General features: G+C 38.5%; 1 protein-coding gene across 1 annotated transcript in view; it reads left to right on the top strand.

Annotated features, from left to right (window-relative positions):
* CTDSPL2 (CTD small phosphatase like 2) overlaps window positions 1-7765 on the top strand; it is a 69894-nt gene extending 62129 nt beyond the window's left edge. Inside the window, exons 11-13 of the mRNA XM_048868335.2 lie at window positions 757-883; window positions 5056-5151; window positions 5650-7765. Of these exons, the coding sequence (XP_048724292.1) occupies window positions 757-883; window positions 5056-5151; window positions 5650-5715 (289 nt within the window). The 3' untranslated portion in view covers window positions 5716-7765. The remainder of the gene's footprint in view (window positions 1-756; window positions 884-5055; window positions 5152-5649) is intronic.
* Window positions 7766-12655: the final 4890 nt, after the last annotated feature.

Here is a 12655-nt window from a genome sequence, read left to right as displayed (position 1 = left end):
CAACCTGACTCCTTGAGCACTATCCGAACATTTCTAATTATTATACAGCCTCTCTCTGTTGAATTAAATGGGAGCAGGGCAACTGGGGGGAAAAAAGCAGTTGATGGAATGTTTTGGCCTTGAGGCTTTTCTTAAGTTGTTGTAACTGAAATAGGTTAATTGCCAACACAGGTAACATTCAACAGAAAACATTCCTTCTAATATTGTCTATTCTGGCATGTACAGGGATCGGGAGGCTCTATTCTCTACTGGTTAGAGCAAAGGACTGGAAGCCAGGGTTCCACTGAGGGGCTAACCCCTGACATACTATGTGACCTTGGGAAGTCACTTGAGCTCCTTGTATGCCTCTGTCAGCTCATCTGGAAAACTGGTTAAAAAGCAGGACCTCACTGACAGCCAAATGCTGCATCTTAACTGTCATGGGCAAATGAATTACAAAAGAAAGTACAGAATTTTATTAATCCCTCTCTTTGGTTTTAAACATTATATGTTTAGAGAAACACACAAGTTCCATGTTAAGGCATGGCAATACTTGAATATAAGGTCTACCTATTTGCTAAGAATTTTGATGATGAAAGAATAGCCCAAAAGAGAGCCTGTTTATAAAAGGGCAGGTTCTTAAGAAGAGCTAAGCACATCAAGAAAGAAAAGTTAAGATTTTAACTTCCATAACAGTTGGCAGCATTTAATTTTCCTTTTCTCTGTGCAACATATTTTTTAAGTTACTAAATTAATTAATTTTCCTTTAACCCATAGGCATCGACTTTTCCGTGAGCATTGTGTTTGTGTACAAGGAAATTATATAAAAGATTTAAATATCCTTGGTAGAGATCTTTCAAAAACGATCATAATTGATAATTCACCACAAGCCTTTGCCTATCAGGTAAGCATTTTTGTGAGTCACACTTTTTAGAATTTGTAAAAACCTTCTCTGAAAATGAAAACAAAAACTTTTAATTTAACTAGGTAAATTCAGAAAATGGTAGGTGTAAAAAAAAAAAAAGTACCTCACTCATTTGTAATAAATTCACCTCAAAATATGTAGGGTACTTTTTTAATAGGAACATTTTCGCATTTTAGGTGTTCCTTGAGCATTTCAAAAATAGTTTAATTTTAAAAAATAAAATAATGTAAGTGAAAAGAATTTCTGTGTGGCAAACGTTCTTCAGAATACTTCACCATACTCACAACATTTCCTTTGTATTTTGATTATTTTTAATTCTTTAACACTTTTACTCAATCAATTACCTCTTCTAGAAATTCAGAAAATTCCAGTCCGTTAGGACTACTCTGACTTGGGCCGTGTTCACAAAATACACCCTTTCAGAACTAGTAGAAGAATTATGAGCAAATAAATTGCTGGTTGAGGTGAAGTGTATACAACTATCAGACTCCTGTATACTAGAGGTGTTCAAGATACATTCCTTGATCCAGATTTAGTCCAAATATATGCGCGCGCTCTCTCTCTCTCTCTCTCAGATCCAGTCTCCATAATTGTATAGACATGAGGGAAATGGAGAGATTAATCTCCAGAGTCCCTCTACATTAGAGAATAGAACTAGTGTTGAAAACAGTAGTCTGCCACAGGGGGGTCTCAACCATTTTCAGTACCTGTTCAAAAGCTAGTGATACAGTTTTGTTGTCTATAAATTCTGCACTAGTTCAGGGAAATCCACGGCTCACAACTGACGTCAGCACGATTCAATTTCATATTGTAAGCTGGGCTTCTGAACCAAGATCATGATCCAGAACACACTGAAGTTAATTGAAGGAAAGGACTTTTTCTGATGTTAATGAGTACAATACAGGTCCTGATTTTGCTCCCGAGACGTTTCCTGGATTTGGCGGGCAACGAAGATCATGTTGGTTGTCCCACGGGATGGTCTAAAACCGCACTGAGATTCCAGCAGTATTTCCTCAGCAAGGGGAAATAATCGGTTTAAGACGATACGGGCAGAATTTTCCCTGCTGTAGATAGCAAGGCAATGCCTCCATAGTTTCCACACTTTGACTTATCTCCTTTCTTAAAGATTGTAACAATGTTAGCGTTTCTTAAGTTGTCTGGAATCTTCTTCTTATACCAGATATGAAGAAAAAGTTTGTGGAGCTTCCTTACCAGTTCTTCACCTCCAAACTTGTAGACTTCAGCTGGTATGCCATCAGGCCCTGCTGCCTTGTTCTTAGTTTGCATAATGTCTCACGTTACTTCTTCGAGGGTGAGGGGGGTCAGCAAGAGATTCTTTTTCATGTTGTTGAGGTATAGATTCGATACTGGCATCAGGGACAGTTGACTCACTGTTCAGGAGAAACTCAAAATGCTCCTTCCATCTGGCTTTGCTGTCCTTACAATACGTTGACCCATCTTGGGCTCGGAGTGGTGTGGATCCATGGGAGCATGAACTGTAAATGGCCCTTACTGCCTGAAAAAAAACAAAACTACTCATGTCCTGTTTATCAGCATAAAGCTCAATCTCCTTGGCCTTTCTCGACACCACTTATTTCTGATGTCATGGATTTTCCTTTGGGCTTGAGCCTTGAGTTGCTTGTATGACGTTTTTTTCTGCTGGTGTGATGTCGTTTTGCCACATGCGATGAGCTTTACTTTTCTGGTTGAGCAGGCCCTGAAGCTATAGGGCTGTAGGGTTAGGTGCCACCACCTTATGTGCAGGTTCCAGTCATTCATGTCATGGAGTCAGCATAGAGGAGCATGATCTGTGATTAAGGAGAAGGGGCTGCCCAGCAGGTAATATCGAGGGAGTCCACAGCCCACTGAATCACTAATGCCTTCTTTTCAGTAACTGAGTGAGCCTTTTCTTGATGGAATAGCTTCCTGCTCAGATATAGGATCAGGTGTTTTTCCCCCCTCCAAATTATGCAAGAGCACGGTGCCAAGGTCAACATCCGAGGTGCCTGCATGTAGTATGAATGAATGGGAAAAGTTGGGGCTGATGGGTTTCAGCCACAGGGCCCTGCGGCCCCCCGAAAGGGTTTGAGACCTCCAGCTGAGAACTGCTGCCCTAGCGGACTGATGGTTTTATTCATAAACAGCTGGAAAATGGTTGCAACTCCCTGGAGTTCTGAATGCCTGAAGGGGTTGAGAAAGAAGTTTTCTCTTGCGAGGATGGGAATAAAGGGATCTGTCAGAAATCCTTCATCAGTTTATTAGTGCTCAGGTACTTCACTGGTCCCAGCCACTCTAATAAATTGTCTACCCATAATATCAGATAGGCATCGAATTTTGAGATGGAGTTACCTTTCCTGAAATTGATGCAAAATCGAATCGTCTGGTTTGGGAACCACAACTATGGGGTTCTTCCATTCGCTTTTTGACTCCCTGATTATCCCAACCTCCTTGATCATGACTTCTCAGACTGTGTCCCACCACCTCCGTAGTAAGGGCCTGGGGTTCTTCCTGACACATTAGCCCAAGGTGGTTTCTAGGTAGTGTTGGATTAACTGTGTTCTCCCTGGGCAGAAGTAAAATACAGTAGCAAAGTCATTGGTCAATTGGAAGAGTTGCCTCCTCTTTACAGCGGTAAGTGCCTAATCTGCAAGAGTTGGTGTCGGGTTTTGGCCACTGGGTGTTTGGAGTCCTAGTTCCGGCTCCATAGGGAAATGAGTGAACAGCAGGTTTTCCTTGTGTCTTCTAAGGTTTAAGAAGATTCACATGATAAATTTTGGTTTCCTTCCTTCTGCCTGTCATTTTTATCTCATCATCCACTGGCCCTTCCTGTTTAATAAATTCAAATGGACCCTGCCACTGGGCATTAATTTTGACTCGGCCAAAGGAAGCAGTAAAAAGACCTGGTCACCTGGGTAAAAGACCCATAGTCATGCCCCTCCATTATAATTTTGCATCTGCACTTATTCAGCCTTTCTTAAATGTCCTCTGGTGAACACCCCTACGTCCCCGAGTCATTCCCTTCGTTGTATGATGTACTGAATCACACTTAAAGCACCTACGTCTTGTTCCTCCCAGCCCTCTCAGAGCAAGTCCAAAATTCCCTGTGTCTGGTGGTCATAAAATAACTTGAAGGGAGAGAACCCTGTAAAGGTCTGCAGGACCTCCCTTACGGTAAAAAGGAACGGTTAGACTAGCCAGTCCTAGTGCTTGGGGTCATAACTAACAAAGCTTTTCAACATCCCCTGTGGAGTTTTATTAAATTGCTCCAGTAGGCTTATTAGCGCTCAGGTGGTACGCTGGTTGCGGGTGGCACACAGAGGTTTTCAGGGACTTGCGCTTCAGAAAGGCACGTACCTTGTGCATCATCTGGGAGGTGAAATTAGTTCCTTTATCTGTTAGTGTTTCTTGGGGAAATCCCATGCATGAGGAGCTTCAAGAGCTCAGGGGTTATAGCCGTAGTTTTCATTGAGCGAAGGGGAACAGCCTCTGGGTACCTGGTTGCTTAGTCAACAGTTACTAATATGTACTGGTGTTTGGATGCAGTTATTTCCAGGGGCCTCTCTGCCTTTTGCATGGTAATATCCTTATAAATTGTCCATTAACGGTCAACATGGGCAGTGGGTTTCCTCAGAAATACTCAAACGGTCTAAAACGGTGAAATTAAAAATGTATTTACTCTGTATGTCAGAATTAATGCTGTTAGGTTTTGAAGGAATTTTATATGTTCTAAACATTTACCAAAATACAAATTTTGTCAGTTTTATATGTCATTAATTTCAGTGAGCAGCTGTTAAACTCAACTTCACTTGTGTATGTAAACTGGGGTCAGCATTGGTTTTACAAAAGTCTGCAGTATCTGCCTGTATTTGAACACTTTCTGAACATTTCTATGTATTTCAGTCCAGCAGAGGTTTTAGTGCTATTTAGGTCAGCATTGATGTAGAGTATCACTAGTGTTCCTTTTTAACAGTTTTGTGCAAAGGAGGGAAATTTTTTACAAGTGGATTTTAAAACAACTTCTAGAACAAAAAATATGCATTGTTAAGTTCTGTTGGCACAAAATATATTTTACATAAAATGCACTATGTCATCAGTGGTCTTTTCTGGAGATATTCAGCATAAAAATTAACATATCTGTGATTTTATTTTAGCTTTCAAATGGAATTCCTATAGAGAGCTGGTTCATGGATAAAAATGACAATGAACTGCTAAAATTAATTCCTTTTCTGGAGAAACTTGTAGAGCTGGTGAGTAATGTATTCATCTTTTTTCATATACACTCTAGGTAAAATTTCAAAATTGTCTAAGTGATTTAGGAGCCTACATCACTTGGAAACTTCTGAAAATGTTTTACTTAGGAACTTTCCAAAACTGTCTTGTCTGGACAATAATCCAAAATATGTATAGGGAGTACTTATTTTATTAGTAAAAAGCAGAATGTATTGGATTGAGTACATGGCTAGAAGATTAGTTCCAGCTCTGACACTACCTGTGGGACCTTCAGTTAAGTGATTTGGCTACCTGCACATCTGTTTCCTCACTTGTAAAACTGAGATTCTACTTATCTCACTGGGTTTTTGTGAATGTTAATTAGTTAATGTTGTAAAGCTCTTTGAAAATATAAATCACTGTAAATGGTGTTGTATTATTATGTATACTAACATAATTTAAAAACATAACTCTTAAAATCTGACATGTAGATACTTCTATTATTTTAAAAACTGTAATTTTATTTTTTTCTGCAGAATGAAGATGTCCGACCTCACATCAGAGACAGATTTCGCTTGCATGACTTGCTACCCCCAGATTAAAAACCAAGCCTTTTATCAAATTACTGAAGGGGGAGAAAATGCAGGACCCTTTTGGACTAAAACAAAAACATTGCCATTACTGTTGAAATTTTGCATTTTTGTACCCCGTCTTGCTTTTCTTATCTTTGGTGCCCAACAGTAATCAAGGGTTACAGAAAGAGACTTTCTATATCTCAGATTGAATACATACAGTACAATACAGTAGGTAGGCGAGAACAGAAAAGTCTTTAGAACTAGTGCAACTCCAATGAAATTTTTTTATGTACAGGACATCTGCAGTTTATAAAGAATTCTGTTTCTGCCACCAGCAGTTTGACCTGTAGAAACACAGGATTTTATGATATAACAGAGATTGAAAATGGACTCTTATTTTCTCTCTGTTCGGTGCTCTAAGTGGGTTTGTAGCCACTTTTCTGTTACTTTAAGATTCTCATTTCAACAGGAATGGCCAGTAAAAGTTGTTTTATTTTTCCTGTTAAGGTTTATAACCTTTTTACATTTTTGACCTGTATTAGCTTAGAATTTCATTATGCATTCCTTTTAGTTGAGGCGCTTCATAGTTTTTCTGGAAATAGCCAAATTTTATTAGTTTTTTATTATACAGTTGAATGGCCGTTTTCCTGCTTTGTCTGCCTGCATACTGTATATTTGTTTAAAAATATTCTCTAGTTTTAGTCCATGTAAGTTTCATTTAGAAATACCTGCATTTATATTTTGTTTCTGTAATATTCTACTGTAGTTGAAATCTTTTCAAAAATCAAGAGACTGGCTAGATAAGAATATAAGAATTACTAATATTCAGAATATTTAAACCATTGTGATGGCATGTACTCTGGACAGACAATATCTTGCAGTGGCACGCTCAATTGATGGACAAGGAATACCTCAGATTATACTGTGCATACAAATCTTTAAGGAGAATTATTTGGTCACCTGTTGGGTTTGATGCAAATCAATTACTGCTGCCTTCGGATTCCTCCAAGAATGAAGTATTCTGCACAGTGGCTCAGTATTTTAAGATGTTTTGCATGGGCTGGTGGTACCTCCTGTTATGCTGTTTGTTTCAATCAGTTTTAAACTTTGTGTAACAGTGAAGGTACCTAATAGTAACTATGCATAATCCTGTGATACAGTACACTCCCATGCCACCAATGCAGTTAATATGCTATCATAGTGGTTTTCTATGCTATATGGAAATAGTCTTCAAGCCCTGGTTCTCTAATGCAGCTACCACAAGAGGTTGATATTTTTATAATGGTGTGTACTCTCCTTTTCAGGAGGCTTTTTATGGAAGGTATAATTTGTAAAAGTTAGGATGCTTTGCCTCTCGACTGCATTAACATGCCACAGGCTTGGACTGTTTTTGTGTAAAGGATGTCACAGAACGGCACTTTTTCTAAAGAGAAGTTTGATATTTTGTATGCTTGTTAAGAAAGTACAGTATTGGAAATTAAAGGTGGACAACTGATAATTGAGAAGTATGTCAATTAATTTTTTATGTATATTACCTGTTTACTTGTACAATTTTATTGTACAAATTACATGCAGCTTCATTTTCAAATGAGTCCTTAAAATAAGGAAAATCTTTTTAGGAAAACATTTAATTTTGTATTTTTGATTTTAAAAGGCATGAGTTATGTCAACTTTTTCCAGTGTATTAATGAAGATTTTAACTTTTCATCAGGTTGAGTGTTTTCTTACTATATTATCTGTTGTGTATGTAGCTAGCACATTGTGTCAATGAACTGTTAAAAAAAATTAGCATGTAGAGCAAGCCTGTTTTGTGGAAAATCCGTATTCATTAAAAAAAAAGTCATCATGGCAGATTTTCTGCAAAAAAAAGTGAAAAGCATTTGCAATTCAGAATACTGTTTTTTTTTTAAAATTTTTTTTGTATTTAAAGAAAGGTATTTTGCTTGCAGGAAAGAAATACTACAGATTCATTTTAATGAGAATCTTTTAAATGTATTTATCTTTAGGGCATCTGGGCATCTTTACGCTGTTTGTCTTATGTCTTTATTGAAATAAAATGTACATAACATTACCTTTATATATGCTTTTGCGCAGACGTGTGAACCCCAGAACTACCCCCACCCCTGCTGCTTTTATGCTAATATAATGGATACCCTTACTGATTTGAAAATGGTTGGTTTGTGTTTGAGTTGCTGCAAGATTCTCCCACAATTTTTAAATTATTATTATTTTTTAATCTCCCTCTCAAACGCAAATCTAAGACTTTTTAAAGTTAATTTAACAATGAACTCCTCTTCAGAATGGAACTTCTTCCAAATTACCATAAATAATATGCTATACCTTATTAGGATTTTTTTTATTCATTGCTAAATAAATCTAGCATAATGGAACTACCTTGAATAAGATAATCATGGACATTCTCTGTGACTCAATAAAATGGTACAAGGTTTCCACCGATTAGAATCATTTTCCTAAGCATTTGTGTTCTAATTTACGCCATTTTGAGTAAAACTGTTAAAAAATTGGTCTTTTTGGTTAAGCCAAAGTACACATTTCATTTTATACATGTATCTGTGTCATGATTTCAGATCACTGAAGAAAAATAGAATGTGAGATATTGCAATCTGGTTTCTAGGAAATGTAGGGATAATTGGTGATTTGGTGCTACCTAGATGCACAACAAAAATAATCTGTATAGACTGCTCCATAATACATATTAAATACTTGAATGTTAACATGCTGCTAATCTGATTTTTATAATTATAATCCTGCTTTGCTGAGAGAATGTCTTTTTTAAAAAAAATTAAGCTTATAAAAATGTCAAACACTTCTGATCTACATTATCTTTCCATCTTGTGTTCTTAGATGTAATCAGATTTTTTCCCCTGTTTTTCATTTTATTGGATTCTATGATGGGGTGGAATGACAAGAATTAAATACTACTCTGATCTTAGAATATCATACACAGCTAATTACAACCCATAATTATTGCTGACAACTGGGTGGGTTTTGGGTGTACAAGGTATTCAGGCTTTGGCCCTTTTTGAGTTACCTCACTAGTATGCAATTAATCTTGTAACTGTATCACTTACTCTGATTTTCTTGTTTTTAGAGAATTTATCAGAAGCATAGCATAACATCCTCTTTCTACAGTAAATTCTTGGTGATTTTATTTGCCGTCTTTCACTACAGCCTGCTGTTTGTATAGTGCTTTTACGTGTTCTGCACATGTTCCAGTCTAGCTTTGATCATTTTTACTTGACTTTAGCAAAGCTTTTGACACGGTCTTCCACAGTATTCTTGTCAGCAAGTTAAAGAAGTATGGGCTGGATGAATGGACTATAAGGTGGGTAGAAAGTTGTCTAGATTGTCGGGCTCAACGGGTAGTGATCAATGGCTCCATGTCTAGTTGGCAGCCGGTGTCAAGTGGAGTGCCCCAGGGGTCGGTCCTGGGGCCGGTTTTGTTCAATATCTTCATAAATGATCTGGAGGATGGTGTGGATTGCACTCTCAGCAAATTTGCGGATGATACTAAACTGGGAGGAGTGGTAGATACGCTGGAGGGGAGGGATAGGATACAGAAGGACCTAGACAAATTGGAGGATTGGGCCAAAAGAAATCTGATGAGGTTCAATAAGGATAAGTGCAGGGTCCTGCACTTAGGATGGAAGAATCCAATGCACCGCTACAGACTAGGGACCGAATGGCTAGGCAGCAGTTCTGCGGAAAAGGACCTAGGGGTGACAGTGGACGAGAAGCTGGATATGAGTCAGCAGTGTGCCCTTGTTGCCAAGAAGGCCAATGGCATTTTGGGATGTATAAGTAGGGGCATAGCGAGAAGATCGAGGGACGTGATCGTTCCCCTCTATTCGACATTGGTGAGGCCTCATCTGGAGTACTGTGTCCAGTTTTGGGCCCCAGACGACAAGAAGGATGTGGATAAATTGGAGAGAGTCCAGCGAAGGGCAACAAAAATGATTAGGGGTCTGGAACACATGACTTATGAGGAGAGGCTGAGGGAACTGGGATTGTTTAGCCTGCAGAAGAGAAGAATGAGGGGGAATTTGATAGCTGCTTTCAACTACCTGAGAGGTGGTTCCAGAGAGGATGGTTCTAGACTATTCTCAGTGGTAGAAGAGGACAGGACAAGGAGTAATGGTCTCAAGTTGCAGTGGGGGAGGTTTAGGTTGGATATTAGGAAAAACTTTTTCACTAAGAGGGTGGTGAAACACTAGAATGTGTTACCTAGGGAGGTGGTAGAATCTCCTTCCTTAGAAGTTTTTAAGGTCAGGCTTGACAAAGCCCTGGCTGGGATGATTTAATTGGGGATTGGTCCTGCTTTGAGCAGGGGGTTGGACTAGATGACCTCCTGAGGTCCCTTCCAACACTGATAGTCTATGATTCTGTGATACTTCTGACAGCAGAACTATGCTCGGGTGAAAGATTATTACAGTGTCTTAGGATTTTGCAACATGCAATATATGTGGAAGCTTTTTTTTTTTTAATTTAACTGTTTATGTAGAAGGGTAACTGTCTCAATTTTATTGTTTTGTTTGTTCACATTCAATTATTTCACCTTCCATTTACATAGTATAATATCTTTCATTATTACTCAGAAACTTTTAAAAGTCTGAATTTTTTGAGGCCTGATCAAATATTGATCAAAGGCATCCTTCTGTTGGCAGTTCTTTGTCAACCAAGTGTAAACTAAGGACACTGTGTCAACTTCCCTAAGACCCCGATTCAAGCATTTAAACACTTGATAAAAGTTAATTATGTGTTTAAGTGCTTTATTGAATCACGCTTTCATTCACAGAGCTTGTTTTGGATATTTGACAAACATTGTACAAGAAAGTAAACAGTCATGTGTGCATCCATTTTCCTTTGCTTTCTCTTCTGGCCCTAGCTTCCTTGGAGTGTTCGAATTGCTCATCACATTCCTTTATTATTCTTTGTCTAAACATCTAGCTCCATTCTGTTATCATATTACAATTGATTCTAAGTATTACAGGTCATTTGGCAATTTAACTTCAAATTCCTAAGTCATCATCTGATGCTACTTGATCAGAATTGACAAGAATATGCTTTCTTTATTTCTGACATTGAAACCGACAGATAAGAATTCATTTCACTTTCCCATCACCTTGTGGGTTCTGGAGGGCAAATGGGAGTAGTATAAACTTATTGTTGTCACTAAAGTCAGCAGCTATGAGCCAGAATTAATGAGCCATTGTCATTTTAGCATAATTTTTCTAATTCCTTTAAGTTTTTAAGAGCTAAAGTGGCCCCAATTTGGGGCAGCACACAATCTATTTTGCACCACTCCATTGGTGCAAAGCACTCCTAAATCCAGTGGATCCAATCAATAGAGAGTCTTCCCTTCACAGGATTCTTGGGTTGCAGAGCCATAGTGAGTCCCTGTGGTCAAGTTATGGGGTGTGGCTATAACCTCCATCTGCCCTGGTGATCTGTGACTAAGGTACTATCCTTCCCCTATGATTGGGGACGACTAGCACAGAATGGAATTGGGGGAATGGAATAGGTGACTTTGCACGCTCCTTCCATCCCACAGCACCGCCAAGTACTCCTTGATGGCAGCTGTGTGGCTCAACTGGTAAACCCTATTATAGAAGCCTTTGTTAAACTAATAAACTTCAAAATTATTGAAATATAAAATTCTAGATTTAGATAAAAGATGCTTAACAGGATAACACTACCCATAGCATGTATGTAGATATTAAACCTGCTACCAATTAAAAAACAAAAAGTGACCAAGTCTGACTACTTGTCTTCCTGTACAAATTCAGACTGACAAGTTGCGTTTCTACATTCGCAGCAGGTGCAGAGAGAAACCAATCTCAATGCTTTTTTTTTTATTCCATTCATAGTGAGACTTCAAAAGCTGCAGCATTTTTCTAGTGTGGAAATTATGTATATATACGTGGCAGGGGAAAGCATGCCATCCAACTAGTCAATAATCGTTCCGGTTATATAAAAGCAAATAACCCCTTCAAGATTTTTTTAAACTACTTAAAGACTGACACAGAGGTAGATTAATGCAAGAGCTTTGGATCTAGGCCCTGGTCAAAAAGGACCCAGATGGAGCAATGAGGTAGGGCAGTGGTTCTCAACCAGGGGTACCACATATCCCTGCGGGTACACCGAGGTCTTCCAAGGGATACATCAACTCATCTAGATCTTTGCCTCATTTTACAGCAGGTTACATAAAAGCCACTAGTGAAGTCAGTACAGACTAAAATTTCATACAGACAATGATTTGTTTCTACTGCTCGATATACTATACACTGAAATGTAAGTACTGTATTTATATTCCAATTGATCTATTTTATAATTCTATGGTAAAAATGAGAAAGTCAGCACTTTTTCAGTTAGAGAGTGCTGTGATGCTTTTGTATTTTTATGTCTGATTTTGGAAGCAAATAGTTTTTAAGTGAGGTGAAACTTGGGGGTACGCAGGACAAATCAGCCTCCTGAAAGGGGTACAGTAGTCTGGAAAGGTCGAGAGCCACAGAGGTAGGGTACTAGACAGCCATGCACAGCTGATTGATGTTGGCCAGCTGCCTTGTGAGGTAGACTAAACTTCCTCTTTTGGGAGAAAGACAACTATTTGTCTGGGGGAGGGAGAGGTGCCTCTAAGTTGTTTTTCCCCCCTTTTTTTTAGGAGGGGTGGGGAAGTGATTTTAATGGATTAGCATCCCTTTACCATTAATCTATCCCTGACGATACAAGTGTGTATAGGATTGTAAGTGTTAATGGTGTTTCCCAGGCTAGAAGAAAGATGAGGGCTTACAATCTACGTAAATATGTAAGGAAAAGTATTTCTTCTGAAGTCATTCACCTGAGGTTAGGTTTCAATAGTACAGCCTTTCTAGGAGAAACTAAAGGGATGCACTCAAGGATTGCTTAGTCTAACCATATGTCACTCTAGATTTACACCATTGTTCCT

This window comes from Caretta caretta, chromosome 10 (genome assembly GCF_965140235.1).
Source record: "Caretta caretta isolate rCarCar2 chromosome 10, rCarCar1.hap1, whole genome shotgun sequence".
NCBI lineage: Eukaryota > Metazoa > Chordata > Testudines > Cheloniidae > Caretta > Caretta caretta.
This window is presented reverse-complemented; position numbering and strand designations above follow the sequence as displayed.